Here is an 18,750-nt window from a genome sequence, read left to right on the forward strand (position 1 = left end):
AACAGACCTACTTGTATATGAGGTGCTGTATGGTAACAGTATGGTAACAGACCTACTTGTATTTGAGGTGCTGTATGGTAACAGTATGGTAACAGACCTACTTGTATTTGAGGTGCTGTATGGTAACAGACCTACTTGTATTTGAGTTGCTGTATGGTAACAGACCTACTTGTATTTGAGGTGCTGTATGGTAACAGTATGGTAACAGACCTACTTGTATATGAGGTGCTGTATGGTAACAGTATGGTAACAGACCTACTTGTATTTGAGGTGCTGTATGGTAACAGTATGGTAACAGACCTACTTGTATTTGAGGTGCTGTATGGTAACAGACCTACTTGTATTTGAGTTGCTGTATGGTAACAGACCTACTTGTATTTGAGGTGCTGTATGGTGACAGAATGGTAACAGACCTACTTGTATTTAAGGTGCTGTATAGTAACAGAATGGTAACAGACCTACTTGTATTTGAGTTGCTGTATGGTGACAGACCTACTTGTATTTGAGGTGCTGTATGGTAACAGACCTACTTGTATTTGAGGTGCTGTATGGTAACAGAATGGTAACAGACCTACTTGTATTTAAGTTGCTGTATAGTAACAGAATGGTAACAGACCTACTTGTATTTGAGTTGCTGTATGGTGACAGACCTACTTGTATTTGAGGTGCTGTATGGTAACAGACCTACTTGTATTTGAGGTGCTGTATGGTAACAGACCTACTTGTATTTGAGGTGCTGTATGGTGACAGGCCTACTTGTATTTGAGGTGCTGTATGGTAACAGACCTACTTGTATTTGAGGTGCTGTATGGTGACAGGCCTACTTGTATTTGAGGTGCTGTATGGTAACAGACCTACTTGTATTTGAGGTGCTGCATGGTAACAGACCTACTTGTATTTGAGGTGCTGTATGGTAACAGTATGGTAACAGACCTACTTGTATTTGAGGTGCTGTATGGTAACAGAATGGTAACAGACCTACTTGTATTTGAGTTGCTGTATGGTGACAGACCTACTTGTATTTGAGGTGCTGTATGGTAACAGTATGGTACCAGACTTACTTGTATTTGAGGTGCTGTATGGTCCCCAGACATTTGAAGGTGCCGTTGACCATGATGGCCAGCCGAGTGCACAGAGCTTCACACTCCTCCATGCTGGGGAGACAGAGACAGACAGGCAGTCAACAGGCAGAGACAGACAGGCAGTCAACAGACAGAGACAGACAGGCAGTCAACAGGCAGAGATAGACAGGCAGTCAACAGACAGAGACAGACAGGCAGTCAACAGACAGACAGGCAGTCAATAGACAGAGACAGACAGGCAGTCAACAGACAGAGACAGACAGGCAGTGAAACAAGCAGAAACAAGCAGATGGCCACTCCAGTGTAGCATCTGGATTGCTGACATGACATTACCCATGTGTACTGACATGACATTACCCATGTGTACTGACATTACCCATGTGCACTGAAATGACATTACCCATGTGCACTGACATGACATTACCCATGTGTACTGACATGACATTACCCATGTGTACTGACATGACATTACCCGTGTGTACTGACATGACCCATGTGCACTGACATGACATTGCCCATGTGCACTGACATGACATTACCCATGTTTAGACATGACATTGCCCATGTGTACTGACATGACATTACCCATGTGCACTGATATGACCCATGTGCACTGACATGACATTACCCATGTGTACTGACATGACATTACCCATGTGCCCTGACATGACATTACCCATGTGTACTGACATGACATTACCCATGTGTACTGACATGACATTACCCATGTGCCCTGACATGACATTACCCATGTGTACCATGTTGCTATGTCTTGGACCAACACCAACAACACTAGTTCAGGTACAGTAATCCCATTGCACTGTACTTGTCTGGGAAGGTGTAGGGGAAGGGTGTGTGGGTATGTGTTTGTGGGGGAGGCTGGGAGGGGTACCTGTGTGATGTCAAAACCACGGCCCTCCCATCCTGGATGACACTCATAATGGCAGTCCACAGGAACCGTCGGGAGTGGGGGTCCATACCTGTAGTGGGTTCATCCTATAAGGATACACACACACACACACACACACACACACACACACACACAGTATAGTATAGGTATAGTGTATGTATAGTATATGTATAGTGTATGTATAGTATATGTATAGTGTATGTATATTATATGTATAGTATATGTATAGTATATGTATAGTATATGTATAGTATATGTATAGTGTATGTATAGTATATGTATAGTGTATGTATATTATATGTATAGTATATGTATAGTATATGTATAGTATATGTATAGTATATGTATAGTGTATGTATAGTATATGTATAGTGTATGTATATTATATGTATAGTATATGTATAGTATATGTATAGTATATGTATAGTGTATGTATATTATATGTATAGTATATATTTAGTATATGTATAGTATATGTATAGTGTATGTATATTATATGTATAGTATATGTATAGTATATGTATAGTATATGTATAGTATATGTATAGTGTATGTATAGTATATGTATAGTGTATGTATATTATATGTATAGTATATGTATAGTATATGTATAGTATATGTATAGTGTATGTATAGTATATGTATAGTATATGTATAGTGTATGTATAGTATATGTATAGTGTATGTATATTATATGTATAGTATATGTATAGTATATGTATAGTATATGTATAGTATATGTATAGTGTATGTATAGTATATATTTAGTATATGTATAGTATATGTATAGTATATATTTAGTATATGTATAGTATATGTATAGTGTATGTATGTATAGTATATGTATAGTATATATTTAGTATATGTATAGTGTATGTATAGTGTATGTATAGTGTATGTATAGTATATGTATAGTGTATGTATATGTATAGTATATGCATAGTATATGCATAGTATATGCATAGTATATGTATAGTATATGTATAGTGTATGTATAGTGTATGTATAGTGTATGTATAGTATATGTATAGTGTATGTATAGTATATGTATAGTGTATGTATATGTATAGTATATGCATAGTATATGTATAGTGTATGCATAGTATATGTATAGTATATGTATAGTGTATGTATAGTATATGTATAGTATATGTATAGTGTATGTATAGTATATGTATGTATAGTATATGTATAGTGTATGCATAGTATATGTATAGTATATGTATAGTGTATGTATAGTGTATGCATAGTATATGTATAGTATATGTATAGTGTATGTATAGTATATGTATAGTATATGTATAGTGTATGTATAGTATATGTATAGTATATGTATAGTGTATGTATAGTATATGTATGTATAGTATATGTATAGTGTATGCATAGTATATGTATAGTATATGTATAGTATATGTATAGTGTATGCATAGTATATGTATAGTATATGCATAGTATATGTATAGTATATGTATAGTGTATGCATAGTATATGTATAGTATATGTATAGTGTATGTATAGTATATGTATAGTATATGTATAGTGTATGTATAGTATATGTATGTATAGTATATGTATAGTGTATGCATAGTATATGTATAGTATATGTATAGTGTATGCATAGTATATGTATAGTATATGTATAGTGTATGTATAGTGTATGTATAGTGTATGTATAGTGTATGTATAGTGTATGTATATTATATGTATAGTGTATGTATAGTGTATGTATAGTGTATGTATAGTATATGTATAGTATATGTATAGTGTATGTATAGTATATGTATAGTATATGTATAGTATATGTATAGTGTATGCATAGTATATGTATAGTGTATGTATAGTGTATGTATAGTATATGTATAGTGTATGTATAGTATATGTATAGTGTATGTATATGTATAGTATATGCATAGTATATGTATAGTGTATGCATAGTATATGTATAGTATATGTATAGTGTATGTATAGTATATGTATAGTATATGTATAGTGTATGTATAGTATATGTATGTATAGTATATGTATAGTGTATGCATAGTATATGTATAGTATATGTATAGTGTATGTATAGTGTATGCATAGTATATGTATAGTATATGTATAGTGTATGTATAGTATATGTATAGTATATGTATAGTGTATGTATAGTATATGTATAGTATATGTATAGTGTATGTATAGTATATGTATGTATAGTATATGTATAGTGTATGCATAGTATATGTATAGTATATGTATAGTATATGTATAGTGTATGCATAGTATATGTATAGTATATGCATAGTATATGTATAGTATATGTATAGTGTATGCATAGTATATGTATAGTATATGTATAGTGTATGTATAGTATATGTATAGTATATGTATAGTGTATGTATAGTATATGTATGTATAGTATATGTATAGTGTATGTATAGTATATGTATAGTGTATGCATAGTATATGTATAGTGTATGTATAGTGTATGTATAGTGTATGTATAGTGTATGTATAGTGTATGTATAGTGTATGTATAGTATATGTATAGTATATGTATAGTATATGTATAGTGTATGTATAGTGTATGTATAGTGTATGTATAGTATATGTATAGTGTATGTATAGTATATGTATAGTGTATGTATATGTATAGTATATGCATAGTATATGCATAGTATATGCATAGTATATGTATAGTATATGTATAGTGTATGTATAGTGTATGTATAGTGTATATATAGTGTATGTATAGTGTATGTATAGTATATGTATAGTGTATGTATAGTATATGTATAGTGTATGTATGTATAGTATATGCATAGTATATGTATAGTGTATGTATAGTGTATGTATAGTGTATGTATAGTATATGTATAGTGTATGTATATGTATAGTATATGCATAGTATATGCATAGTATATGCATAGTATATGTATAGTATATGTATAGTGTATGTATAGTGTATGTATAGTGTATATATAGTATATGCATAGTATATGTATAGTGTATGTATAGTATATGTATAGTATATGTATGTATAGTATATGTATAGTGTATGTATAGTATATGTATAGTATATGTATAGTGTATATATAGTATATGTACAGTGTATGTATAGTATATGTATAGTATATGTATAGTATATGTATAGTGTATGTATAGTATATGTATAGTATATGTATGTATAGTATATGTATAGTGTATGTATAGTATATGTATAGTGTATGTATAGTGTATATATAGTATATGTACAGTGTATGTATAGTGTATGTATAGTATATGTATAGTATATGTATGTATAGTATATGTATAGTGTATGTATAGTATATGTATAGTATATGTATGTATAGTATATGTATAGTGTATGTATAGTATATGTATAGTGTATGTATAGTGTATGTATAGTGTATGTATGTATAGTATATGTATAGCGTATGTATAGTGTATAGTTTATAGTATATGTATGTTATAGTATATAATATATGTATAGTATATGTATAGTGTATGTATAGTGTATGTATAGTGTATGTATAGTATATGTATAGTGTATGTATAGTATATGTATAGTATATGTATAGTGTATGTATAGTATATGTATAGTGTATGTATAGTGTATGTATAGTGTATGTATAGTATATGTATAGTATATGTATAGTGTATGTATAGTATATGTATAGTATATGTATAGTGTATGTATAGTATATGTATAGTGTATGTATAGTGTATGTATAGTGTATGTATATGTATAGTATATGTATAGTATATGTATAGTGTATGTATAGTATATGTATAGTGTATGTATAGTATATGTATAGTGTATGTATAGTATATGTATAGTATATGTATAGTGTATGTATAGTGTATGTATATGTATAGTATATGCATAGTATATGCATAGTATATGTATAGTGTATGTATAGTATATGTATAGTATATGTATAGTGTATGTATAGTGTATGTATAGTGTATGTATAGTATATGTATAGTGTATGTATAGTATATGCATAGTATATGTATAGTATATGTATAGTATATGTATAGTATATGTATAGTATATGTATAGTGTATGTATAGTGTATGTATAGTGTATGTATAGTATATGTATAGTGTATGTATAGTGTATGTATAGTGTATGTATAGTGTATGTATAGTGTATGTATAGTGTATGTATAGTATATGTATAGTATATGTATAGTATATGTATAGTGTATGTATAGTGTATGTATAGTATATGTATAGTATATGTATAGTATATGTATAGTATATGTATAGTATATGTATAGTGTATGTATAGTATATGTATAGTGTATGCATAGTATATGTATAGTGTATCTATAGTGTATGTATAGTGTATGTATAGTGTATCTATAGTGTATGTATAGTGTATGTATAGTATATGTATAGTATATGTATAGTGTATGTGAACTGATTGCCCCCCATCTATCTTCAGAGCTCGTGCTGCTAGGCGACCTAAACTGGAACATGCTTAACACCCCAGCCATCCTACAATCTAAGCTACCAGGTACCTCCCCAAAGCCTTAAACACGGGCACCCTCATAGATATCATCCTAACCAACTTGCCCTCTAAATACACCTCTGCTGTCTTCAACCAAGAACTCAGCGATCACTGCCTCATTGCCTGCATCCGTAATGGGTCAGCGGTCAAACGACCTCCACTCATCACTGTCAAACGCTCCCTGAAACACTTCAGCGAGCAGGCCTTTCTAATCGACCTGGCCGGGGTATCCTGGAAGGATATTGATCTCATCCCGTCAGTAGAGGATGCCTGGGTATTTTTTTTAAATGCCTTCCTAACCATCTTAAATAAGCATGCCCCATTCAAGAAATTTAGAACCAGGAACAGATATAGCCCTTTGTTCTCCCCAGACCTGACTGCCCTTAACCAACACAAAAACATCCTATGGCGTTCTGCATTAGCATCGAACAGCCCCCGTGATATGCAGCTGTTCAGGGAAGCTAGAAACCATTATACACAGGCAGTTAGAAAAGCTAAGGCTAGCTTTTTCAAGCAGAAATTTGCTTCCTGCAACACTAACTCAAAAAAGTTCTGGGACACTGTAAAGTCCATGGAGAATAAGAACACCTCCTCCCAGCTGCCCACTGCACTGAAGATAGGAAACACTGTCACCACTGATAAATCCACCATAATTGAGAATTTCAATAAGGATTTTTCTACGTCTGGCCATGCTTTCCACCTGGCTACTCCTACCCTGGTCAACAGCACTGCACACCCCACAGCAACTCGCCCAAGCCTTCCCCATTTCTCCTTCTCCCAAATCCAGTCAGCTGATGTTCTGAAGGAGCTGCAAAATCTGGACCCCTACAAATCAGCCGGGCTAGACAATCTGGACCCTTTCTTTCTAAAATGATCTGCCGAAATTGTTGCCACCCCTATTACTAGCCTGTTCAACCTCTCTTTCGTGTCGTCTGAGATTCCCAAAGATTGGAAAGCAGCTGCGGTCATCCCCCTCTTCAAAGGGGGGGACACTCTTGACCCAAATTGCTACAGACCTATATCTATCTTACCCTGCCTTTCTAAGGTCTTTGAAAGCCAAGTCAACAAACAGATTACCGACCGTTTCGAATCTCACCATACCTTCTCTGCTATGCAATCTGGTTTCAGAGTTGGTCATGGGTGCACCTCAGCCACGCTCAAGGTCCTAAACGATATCTTAACCGCCATCAATAAGAAACATTACTGTGCAGCCGTATTCATTGATCTGGCCAAGGCTTTTGACTCTGTCAATCACCACATCCTCATCGGCAGACTCGACAGCCTTGGTTTCTCAAATGATTGCCTCGCCTGGTTCACCAACTACTTCTCTGATAGAGTTCAGTGTGTCAAATCGGAGGGTCTGCTGTCCGGACCTCTGGCAGTCTCTATGGGGGTGCCACAGGGTTCAATTCTTGGACCGACTCTCTTCTCTGTATACATCAATGATGAAGCAGACGACACCATTCTGTATACTTCTGGCCCTTCTTTGGAGACTGTGTTAACAACCCTCCAGGCAAGCTTCAATGCCATACAACTCTCCTTCCGTGGCCTCCAATTGCTCTTAAATACAAGTAAAACTAAATGCATCCTCTTCAACCGATATCTACCTGCACCTGACCGCCTGTCCAACATCACTACTCTGGACAGCTCTGACTTAGAATACGTGGACAACTACAAATACTTAGGTGTCTGGTTAGACTGTAAACTCTCCTTCCAGACCCATATCAAACATCTCCAATCCAAAGTTAAATCTAGAATTGGCTTCCTATTTCACAACAAAGCATCCTTCACTCATGCTGCCAAACATACCCTTGTAAAACTGACCATCCTACCAATCCTCGACTTCGGCGATGTAATTTACAAAATAGCCTCCAATACCCTACTCAACAAATTGGATGCAGTCTATCACAGTGCAATCCGTTTTGTCACCAAAGCCCCACATACTACCCACCATTGCGACCTGTACGCTCTCGTTGGCAGGCCCTCGCTTCATACTCGTCGCCAAACCCACTGGCTCCATGTCATCTACAAGACCCTGCTAGGTAAAGTCCCCCTTATCTCAGCTCGCTGGTCAGCATAGCATCACCCACCTGTAGCACGCGCTCCAGCAGGTATATCTCTCTGGTCATCCCTAAAACCAATTCTTTCTTTGGCTAACTCTCCTTCCAGTTCTCTGCTGCCAATGACTGGAACGAACTACAAAAATCTCTGAAACTGGAAACACTTATCTCCCTCACTAGCTTTAAGCACCAACTGTCAGAGCAGCTCACAGATTACTGCATCTGTACATAGCCCACCTATAATTTAGCCCAAACAACTACCTCCCTACTGTATTTATTTTATTTATTTATTTTGCTCCTTTGCACCCCATTATTTTTATTTCTACTTTGCACATTCTTCCACTGCAAATCTACCATTCCAGTGTTTTACTTGCTATATTGTATTTACTTTGCCACCATGGCCTTTTTTTTGCCTTCACCTCCCTTATCTCACCTCATTTGCTCACATCGTATATAGACTTGTTTATACTGTATTATTGACTGTATGTTTGTTTTATTCCATGTGTAACTCTGTGTCGTTGTATGTGTCGAACTGCTTTGCTTTATCTTGGCCAGGTCGCAATTGTAAATGAGAACTTGTTCTCAACTTGCCTACCTGGTTAAATAAAGGTGAAATAAAATAAATTAGAAGGTGGAATTTTTTTAAATATTTTATGTATAGTGTATGTAAAGTGTATGTATAGTGTATGTATAGTATATGTATAGTGTATGTATGCATAATGTCAATGTATAACACTTAGTCATACTGTAATGTTATCTAACTATTAGTTGTCCATATTGTCACAGGAAGGAAGTTATGATGGTAGGGGTTAAACACTGATTGGTTGACTCACCAGTAGAACCAGGGCTGGGCAGCCAATCATAGCGATGGCTGTGGAGAGTTTCCTCTTGTTGCCTCCGCTGTATGTTCCTGCACAGCGACCAGCGTACTCTGATAGACCCAGCTTCTGGATGCCCCAATCTGCCACCTAGTGGGGAGACAGGAGAGGTGCAGAATGTGTTACAAACGCAAAGGGTAAAATACATGAATGTTAACACAAATACATACACACACATGCAGTATGCACATATATACATACAGTACACTACACTCATTCACACAAAAATACACAGACAGACAGACAGACAGACAGACAGACAGATAGTATCTCCCATCTCTACTCACTCTGCTGATGTCTGACTCGGGGACCCCTCGGAGACGAGCGTAGAGGTAAAGATGTTCCCTGCCTGTCAGAAGGTCGTCTATAGCGTCAAACTGAGGGCAGTAGCCCATGTTCTGGTGCACGTCCAACATGTCCGACAGGATACTGAGTGACCACAGAGAAACATCACAGAGACATCTGTTTGTTTCTACGTTGATTCAAATTTTTAAAAGCGGGTCAATACTTGCACAGTTTGTCAGTGGCTTCGGAGGATGAATACAACAACATTGAGTCTTTTCTTTCTGAACAGTGGGTCCAATACACACTATTTTTTTCCTCACATATTCCTGCGATGTGTTGTACCTGTATCCAGAGACAGTGGCCTCTCCAGAACTAACGTCTGTGTCTCCAGTCAACATCTTAAAGGTGGTCGTTTTCCCGGCTCCGTTCACTCCTAACAGACCGAAACACTGACAGCACAGAGACACGGTCAGACTAGTGACACACTCCAATTTGTTAAAGAAAGGTAGATGAAAGGGACTATAAAGGGGGAGGGGGACGGACAGACCTCTCCTGCAGGCACACCCACACAGATCCTGTCCACCGCTTGTCTCGTCTTCCCAGAGTACGTCTGTAGAGAGGACAAAAAGTACTAGAGTTCGTTTGGACACAGACTCACAGTATATAGGTAACAACACAGGCCTATGTAACGGATGTGAAACGGCTAGCTTAGTTAGCGGTGGTGCGCGCTAAGTTAACTTCTTTGGGACTGGAGGGCAGTATTGAGTAGCTTGGATGAATAAGGTGCCCAGGCCCAGTTACTCAGGCCCAGTTACTCAGGCCCAGTTGCTAATATATGCATATTATTGGTAGATTTGGATTGAAAACACACTGCCTGCTACTCAGGCCCAGTTGCTAATATATGCATATTATTGGTAGATTTGGATAGAAAACACTCTGAAGTTTCTAAAACTGTTTGAATGATGTCTGTGAGTATAACAGAACTCATATGGCAGGCAAAAACCTGAGAAAAATCCAACCAGGAAGTGGGAAATCTGAGGTTTGTAGTTTTTCAACTCATGCCCTATTGAATACACAGTGTCTTTGTGGTCATATTGCACTTCCTAACGCTTCCACTAGATGTCAACAGAATTTAGAACCTTGTTTGATGCTTCTACTGTGAAGTGGGGGCGAATGAGAGGGGATGGAGTCAGAGGTCTGGCAGATTGCCATGAGCTGACCACGCGCGTTCACGTGATAGTTAGCTTGCGTTCCATTGCAATTCTACAGACAAAGGAATTCTCCGGTTGGAACATTATTGAAGATTTATGATAAAAATATCCTAAAGATTGATTTTATACTTCGATTGACATGTTTCTACGAACTGTAATAGAACTTTCGCATGGACTTGCCTGCGCGTCGTGAGTTTGGATTGTGTACTAAACGCACAAACAAAAAGGAGGTATTTGGACAGAAATGAGGGACTTTATCGAACAAATCAAACATTTATTGTGGAACTGGGATTCCTGGGAGTGCATTCTGATGAAGATCATCAAAGGTAAGTGAATATTTATAATGCTATTTCTGACTTCTGTTGACTGCACAACATGGCGGATATCTGCTTGGCTGTTTTCTTGTCTGAGCGCTGTACTCAGATTATTACATGGTTTGCTTTTTCGATAACGCTTTTTTGAAATCTGACACAGCGGTTGCATTAAGGAGAAGTTAATCTAAAGTTCCATGTGTAACACTTGTAGTTTCATCAACATTTATGATGAGTATTTCTGTAAATTGATGTGGCTCTCTGCAAAATCACCAGATGTTTTGGAACTACTGAACATAACACACCAATGTAAACTTTGTCGAACAAAACATACATGTATTGTGTAACATGAAGTCCTATGAGTGTCATCTGATGAAGATCATCAAAGGTTAGTGATTCATTTCATCTCTATTTCTGCTTTTTGTGACTAGGTGCTTACCTAACATAATCGTTTGGTGTGCTTTTGCCGTAAAGCCTTTTTGAAATCAGACACTGTGGCTGGATTAAGGAGAAGTTTATCTTTAAAACGGTGTAAAATACTTGTATGTTTGAGGAATTTAAATTGTGAGATTTCTGTTGTTTTGAATTTGGCGCCCTGTACTTTCACTGGCTGGTTGTTGAGGCGGGACGCTAGCGTCCCCAACATCCCAGAGAGGTTTTAACCTTGCAGAGGTCTCTGATCTGGAGGATGTCACTCTTGTTCCCGCCGTTATAGATCCTCTCTCTCTCCGCCGCCACGTCCTCGTCCTCATCTTTAGGAGGGGGCCCTCGGAAGTCTGATAACCTGGAGGGGAGAATTGATTGGTTGATTGATTGATCACTACAACCCCTTTTTTCACACCGAATGTATGTAGAGTTTGAGATAAGCGTGGTTCTAACTTGAATGACCCACTAAATTAGGTCCATTTTCAGTGTGAATGGGATTTTAGTTTCCTATTGTGCAAAGACGGATAAAAAAAAATATATCCTTCCACACGGTGATATTGGAGCTAGTTCCTCACCAGTGGTCGAGGAAGAAGCGGTACTCTATGAGGATAGTGAAGAGGAAATAGACACATCCCTCTATAGCCATGAAGACCAGGTTCTTCCCTACAAAGTCCCATTTGAACGGATCCATGGCACGGTCCTCACCTGAAACACAACATGGGACAATGTACCAGGCCTTGACCCTCAGAAGAATTGGCACAAACAGATCCTGGTTACCAGGCTAGAGACGAGCCCGAATGAATAGGCTGGGTGTGGAAGTGTTGTAGGCTGGAGGAGGTTTAAAGAATAGATGAGTGTGGAAGTGTTGTAGGCTGGAGGAGGTTTAAAGAATAGATGAGTGTGGAAGTGTTGTAGGCTGGAGAAGGTTTAGAGAATAGATGAGTGTGGAAGTGTTGTAGGCTGGAGGAGGTTTAGAGAATAGATGAGTGTGGAAGTGTTGTAGGCTGGAGGAGGTTTAAAGAATAGATGAGTGTGGAAGTGTTGTGAGCCATAGAGATTCAACACTAGCTATGTTGTGCTCACCGAAGTGTGCATAGACATCAGTCACCGCCTGGTTCATAGCCATGTCAATCAGCCCCCGGCCCAGACAGAAGTGAGGGAAGAGCAGGAGGCCTTTCTTCAGCCACTCATTGAACTCTAACAAGGCCTGGGGAGCACAACAACAATACAATAAATAACAACACAATAAACAAAAACACAACAAACAACAACAATACAATAAACATCAACACAATAAACAACAACAACAACACAATAAACAACACAATAAACATCAACAACAACAACACTACAAACAACACAATAAACATCAACACAATAAACAACAACACAATAAATAACAACACAATAAACATCCACACAATAAACAATACAATAAACAACAACAACATCAACACAACAAATAACACAATAAACAATGACAACACAATAAATAACACAATAACCAACAACAATACAATAAACACAATAAACAACAACAATACAATAAACAACAACACAATAAACAACAATGACAACACAGTAAACAACTCGATAAACAACAACACAATAAACGACAACAACAACACAAAAACAACAACAACAATACAATAAACAACAACAGCAACACAGGAAACAACAACACAATAAACAACAACAACACAAACAAAAACACAATAAACAACAACAATAAAGTAAACAACAACAATTAAACATGACTTGCTCCCTCTCTCTCATCCACAATCTGCCTCTCCCTCTCTCTCTCCCCCATCCTCACCCGGTTGTTCTCGAACAGTTCCAATATGAAGGTGAGGGCGCTGCTGTTGATGCCGATGAACAGGTTAATGCAGGACAGAGAGACGTAGGCTGTACTGGGGATGTTAAAGATGTATGACATGGGGTACATCATGGGGGTTACTGACCACCTAGATAGATAGAGAGAGAGAGAGGGGGAGAGAGAGAGAGAGAGAGAGAGAGAGAGAGAGATTTAGGACGTCAAAAGTGGGTTTGGGGCCTCCCGGGTGGCGCAGTGGTCTAAGGCACTGCATCGCAGTTCTAGCTGTGCCACCAGAGACTCTGGGCTCAAAGAGCCTGGACTCTTTGAGCCCAGGCTCTGTCGCAACCGGCCGCGACCGGGAGGTCCATGGGGCGACGCACAATTGGCCTAGCGTCGTCCGGGTTATGGAGGGTTTGGCCGGTAGGGATATCCTTGTCTCAACGCGCACTAGAGACTCCCGCCGGGTTGGATGCGCGCTGTGTTAAGAAGCAGTGCGGCTTGGTTGGGTTGTGTTTCGGAGGACTCATGGCTCTCGACCTTTGTCTCTCCCGAGCCCGTACGGGAGTTGTAGCGATGAGACAAGACAGCAACTACTAATAATTGGATACCACGAAATTGGGGAGAAAAAGGGGGTGAAAAAAGGGAAGGGGGTTTGAAGCAGAGCATCGGAGAGGTCCTACAAAGTCTTCATAAGCAGCACACAAAAGCTTCCCAAATCATATGTCTAGTACTCACCCATACAGGAAGAGCAGGAGAACGAGGGCTGGCAGGTTGGTGGGTGAGGTGTAGCACTTCTTGTCGAAGGCCACAAAGATCCCCACCACCATGGCTGTACTGAGAGAGTAGTTCATCTGGAGAGACCGGAGATGGAAAATATGGAAAACATTTCAATTGATGAAATCCAGGTGAAACAAGTCACTGACACGTCCAGGTCAATCAGATTCCAATTTAAATGGCTGCCAGGGGTAAGGCAAAACTGTGATGGCTTTATACCTAAAAAATACTTATTCAGACTTGCCCCAGGGTCCAGCTGTATGTACAATTTGGTACTTCTATCACAAAAGGCACAATTCAATATATTCAATACAGTTGGCAAGTAAGCATTTCTTTGCACTGTGTACACCTCTGTATCCGCGAGCCTACCAGACGGGCTAAATGCTTTTTATGCTCTCTTTGAGGCAAGCAACACTGAAGCATGCATGAGAGCACCAGCTGTTCCGGACGACTGTGTGATCACGCTCTCCGTAGCCGATGTGAGCAAGACCTTTAAACAGGTCAACATTCACAAGGCTGTGAATAACGGATTACCAGGACTTGTACTCAGAGCAGACATTTTCAACCTCTCCCTGACCGAGTCTGTAATACCTACATGTTTCAAGCAGACCACCATTGTCCCTGAGCCAAAGAACACTAAGGTAACCTGCCTAAATGACAACCGCCCCGTAGCACTCACGTCTGTAGCCATGAAGTGCTTTGAAAGGCTGGTCATGGCTCACATCAACACCATTATCCCAGAAACCCTAGACCCACTCCAATTTGCATACCGCCCCAACAGATCCACAGATGATGCAATCTCTATTGCACTCCACACTGTCCTTTCCCACCTGGACAAAAGGAACACCTATGTGAGAATGCTGTTCATTGACTACAGCTCAGCGTTCAACATCATAGTGCCCTCAAAGCTCATCACTAAGCTAAGGACCCTGGGACTAAACATCTCCCTCTGCAACTGGATCCTGGACTTCCTGAAGGGCAGGTTGAGAGCTTCAAGTTCCTTTGTGTCCACATCACCAACAAACTAACATGGTCCAAGCACACCAAGACAGTTGTGAGGAGGGCACAACAATGCCTTTTCCCCCTCAGGAGACTGAAAAGATTTGGCATGGGTCCCCAGATCCTGAAAAGGTAATACAGCTGCACCATCGAGAGCATCCTGACCGGTTGCATCACCGCCTGGTATGGCAACTGCTCGGCCTCCGACCGCAAGGCGCTACAGATGGTAGTGCGTACGACCCAGTACATCACTGGGGCAAAACTTCCTAACATCCAGGACCTACAGTATATACTAGGCGGTGTCAGACTAAGGTTGAAAAAATTGTCAAAGACTCCAGTCACCCAAGTCATAGACTGTTCTCTCTGCTACCGCACGGCAAGCGTTCCTTAACAGCTTCTACCCCCTCATGGCTTATGAGACTGCTGAGCAATTAATTAAATGGCCACCCAAACTATTTGCATTGACACCCCCCCCCCTTGTTTTTACACTGCTGCTACTTGCTGTTTATTATCTGTGCATAGTCACTTTACTCCTACCTACATGTACAAATTACCTTGACTAACCTGTACCCCCTGCACATTGACTCGGTACCGGTACCCCTTGTATATAGCCTCATTATTTTTATTTTATTGTGTTATTTTTATTTTTTTTACTTTATTTAGTAAATCTTTTCTTGACTCTAGGGCTTGTAAGTAAGCATTTCACAGTAAGATCTACACCTGATGTATTCGGCGCATGTGACAAATAAAATTAGATTTGAATTCCAGGCGCTGGAAACAGGAGAGAGACACTGACTAAAAACAACATAAGAGTCTAGTTCCTCTCCAGGTTTCCTCCTGTAACTGCTACTTCCTCTTCCGTGAGTTTAGTTCAAGTTACCGTAAAGCACTTTTGTCACAAATAACGATATAAAAAAAGGGCTTCATAAGTAACCGTTTATTGATTCATTGAAAGACGTACCATATCCCAGAAGAAGTTGGCTAACCAGTAGACAAGGGGGCTGACCCCGCTGACGAACTGCAGGTGTTTGGCCTTGGTTACTCTCTCCTGGATCAGGTAGAGGACAAACGAGGCTGGGATGAAGGACATGGCAAAGATCACACAGATAGCTGTCACGGCGTCTACTGATGTCTTCAACCTGGGAGAGGAGAGAGACAGACAGGTTAGATAACAGATAGCTGTCACGGTGTCTACTGATGTCTTCAACCTGGGAGAGGAGAGAGACAGACAGGTTAGATAACAGATAGCTGTCACGGCGTCTACTGATGTCGTCAACCTGGGAGAGGAGAGAGACAGACAGGTTAGATAACAGATAGCTGTCACGGCGTCTACTGATGTCGTCAACCTGGGAGAGGAGAGAGACAGACAAGTTAGATAACAGATAGCTGTCACGGTGTCTACTGATGTCTTCAACCTGGGAGAGGAGAGAGACAGACAGGTTAGATAACAGATAGCTGTCACGGTGTCTACTGATGTCTTCAACCTGGGAGAGGAGAGAGACAGACAGGTTAGATAACAGATAGCTGTCACGGCGTCTACTGATGTCTTCAACCTGGGAGAGGAGAGAGACAGACAAGTTAGATAACAGATAGCTGTCACGGTGTCTACTGATGTCTTCAACCTGGGAGAGGAGAGAGACAGACAGGTTAGATAACAGATAGCTGTCACGGCGTCTACTGATGTCTTCAACCTGGGAGAGTAGAGACAGACAGGTTAGATAACAGATAGCTGTCACGGTGTCTACTGATGTCTTCAACCTGGGAGAGGAGAGAGACAGACAGGTTAGATAACAGAGAGATGGTCACTCTAGAGGACAGACAGGTTAGATGGTCACCCTAGAGGACAGACAGGTTAGAAAACAGAGAGATGGTCACCCTAGAGGACAGACAGGTTAGATGGTCACCCTAGAGGACAGACAGGTTAGAAAACAGAGAGATGGTCACCCTAGGGGACAGACAGGTTAGATAACAGAGAGATGGTCACCCAAGGGGACAGACAGGTTAGATAACAGAGAGAGATGGTCACCCTAGAGGACAGACAGGTTAGATAACAGAGAGATGGTCATCCTAGGGGACAGACAGGTTAGATGGTCGCCCTAGAGGACAGACAGGTTAGATGGTCACCCTAGAGGACAGACAGGTTAGATGGTCGCCCTAGAGGACAGACAGGTTAGATGGTCGCCCAAGGGGACAGACAGGTTAGATAACAGAGAGATGGTCACCCTAGGGGACAGACAGGTTAGATAACAGAGAGATGGTCACCCTAGAGGACAGACAGGTTAGATGGTCACCCTAGAGGACAGACAGGTTAGATAACAGAGAGATGGTCACCCAAGAGGACAGACAGGTTAGATAACAGAGAGATGGTCACCCTAGAGGACAGACAGGTTAGATGGTCACCCTAGAGGACAGACAGGTTAGATAACAGAGAGATGGTCACTCAAGAGGACAGACAGGTTAGATAACAGAGAGATGGTCACCCAAGAGGACAGACAGGTTAGATAACAGAGAGATGGTCACCCTAGAGGACAGACAGGTTAGATGGTCACCCTACAGGACAGACAGGTTAGATAACAGAGAGATGGTCACCCTAGAGGACAGACAGGTTAGATGGTCACCCTAGAGGACAGACAGGTTAGATAACAGAGAGATGGTCGCCCAAGAGGACAGACAGGTTAGATAACAGACAGATGGTCACCCTACAGGACAGACAGGTTAGATGGTCACCCTAGAGGACAGACAGGTTAGATAACAGAGATATGGTCACCCTAGAGGACAGACAGGTTAGATGGTCACCCTAGAGGACAGACAGGTTAGATAACAGAGAGATGGTCACCCTACAGGACAGACAGGTTAGATAACAGAGATATGGTCACCCTAGAGGACAGACAGGTTAGATGGTCACCCTACAGGACAGACAGGTTAGATAACAGAGATATGGTCACCCTAGAGGACAGACAGGTTAGATGGTCACCCTACAGGACAGACAGGTTAGATAACATAGATATGGTCACCCTACAGGACAGACAGGTTAGATAACAGAGAGATGGTCACCCTAGAGGACAGACAGGTTAGATGGTCACCCTAGAGGACAGACAGGTTAGATAACAGAGAGATGGTCACCCTAGAGGACAGACAGGTTAGATGGTCACCCTACAGGACAGACAGGTTAGATAACAGAGAGATGGTCACCCAAGAGGACAGACAGGTTAGATAACAGAGAGATGGTCACCTTAGAGGACAGACAGGTTAGATGGTCACCCTACAGGACAGACAGGTTAGATAACAGAGAGATGGTCACCCTAGAGGACAGACAGGTTAGATAACAGAGAGATGGTCACCCTAGAGGACAGACAGGTTAGATAACAGAGAGATGGTCACCCAAGAGGACAGACATGTTAGATAATAGAGAGAAGGTCACCCTAGAGGACAGACAGGTTAGATGGTCACCCTAGAGGACAGACAGGTTAGATAACAGAGAGATGGTCACCCAAGAGGAC

General features: G+C 40.0%; 1 protein-coding gene across 3 annotated transcripts in view; it reads right to left on the minus strand.

Moving 5' to 3' along the window:
- The window catches only part of LOC110531043 (ATP binding cassette subfamily A member 4b), a 146,218-nt gene that overhangs the window by 7,090 nt on the left and 120,378 nt on the right, over positions 1-18,750 (minus strand). For all 3 annotated transcript variants that reach the window (XM_090182921.1, XM_036986622.2, XM_090182922.1), the window contains 12 exons: positions 16,212-16,389; positions 14,213-14,328; positions 13,478-13,625; positions 12,745-12,868; positions 12,237-12,366; positions 11,899-12,019; positions 10,261-10,323; positions 10,056-10,162; positions 9,716-9,857; positions 9,384-9,518; positions 1,975-2,078; positions 1,062-1,154 (listed from right to left, as the gene is read on the minus strand). In XM_090182921.1, the coding sequence (XP_090039047.1) occupies positions 1,062-1,154; positions 1,975-2,078; positions 9,384-9,518; positions 9,716-9,857; positions 10,056-10,162; positions 10,261-10,323; positions 11,899-12,019; positions 12,237-12,366; positions 12,745-12,868; positions 13,478-13,625; positions 14,213-14,328; positions 16,212-16,389 (1,461 nt within the window). The remainder of the gene's footprint in view (positions 1-1,061; positions 1,155-1,974; positions 2,079-9,383; positions 9,519-9,715; positions 9,858-10,055; positions 10,163-10,260; positions 10,324-11,898; positions 12,020-12,236; positions 12,367-12,744; positions 12,869-13,477; positions 13,626-14,212; positions 14,329-16,211; positions 16,390-18,750) is intronic.

This window comes from Oncorhynchus mykiss, chromosome 8 (genome assembly GCF_057628025.1).
Source record: "Oncorhynchus mykiss isolate SJ-2025 chromosome 8, ASM5762802v1, whole genome shotgun sequence".
In the NCBI taxonomy this organism is placed as follows: Eukaryota; Metazoa; Chordata; class Actinopteri; order Salmoniformes; family Salmonidae; genus Oncorhynchus; species Oncorhynchus mykiss.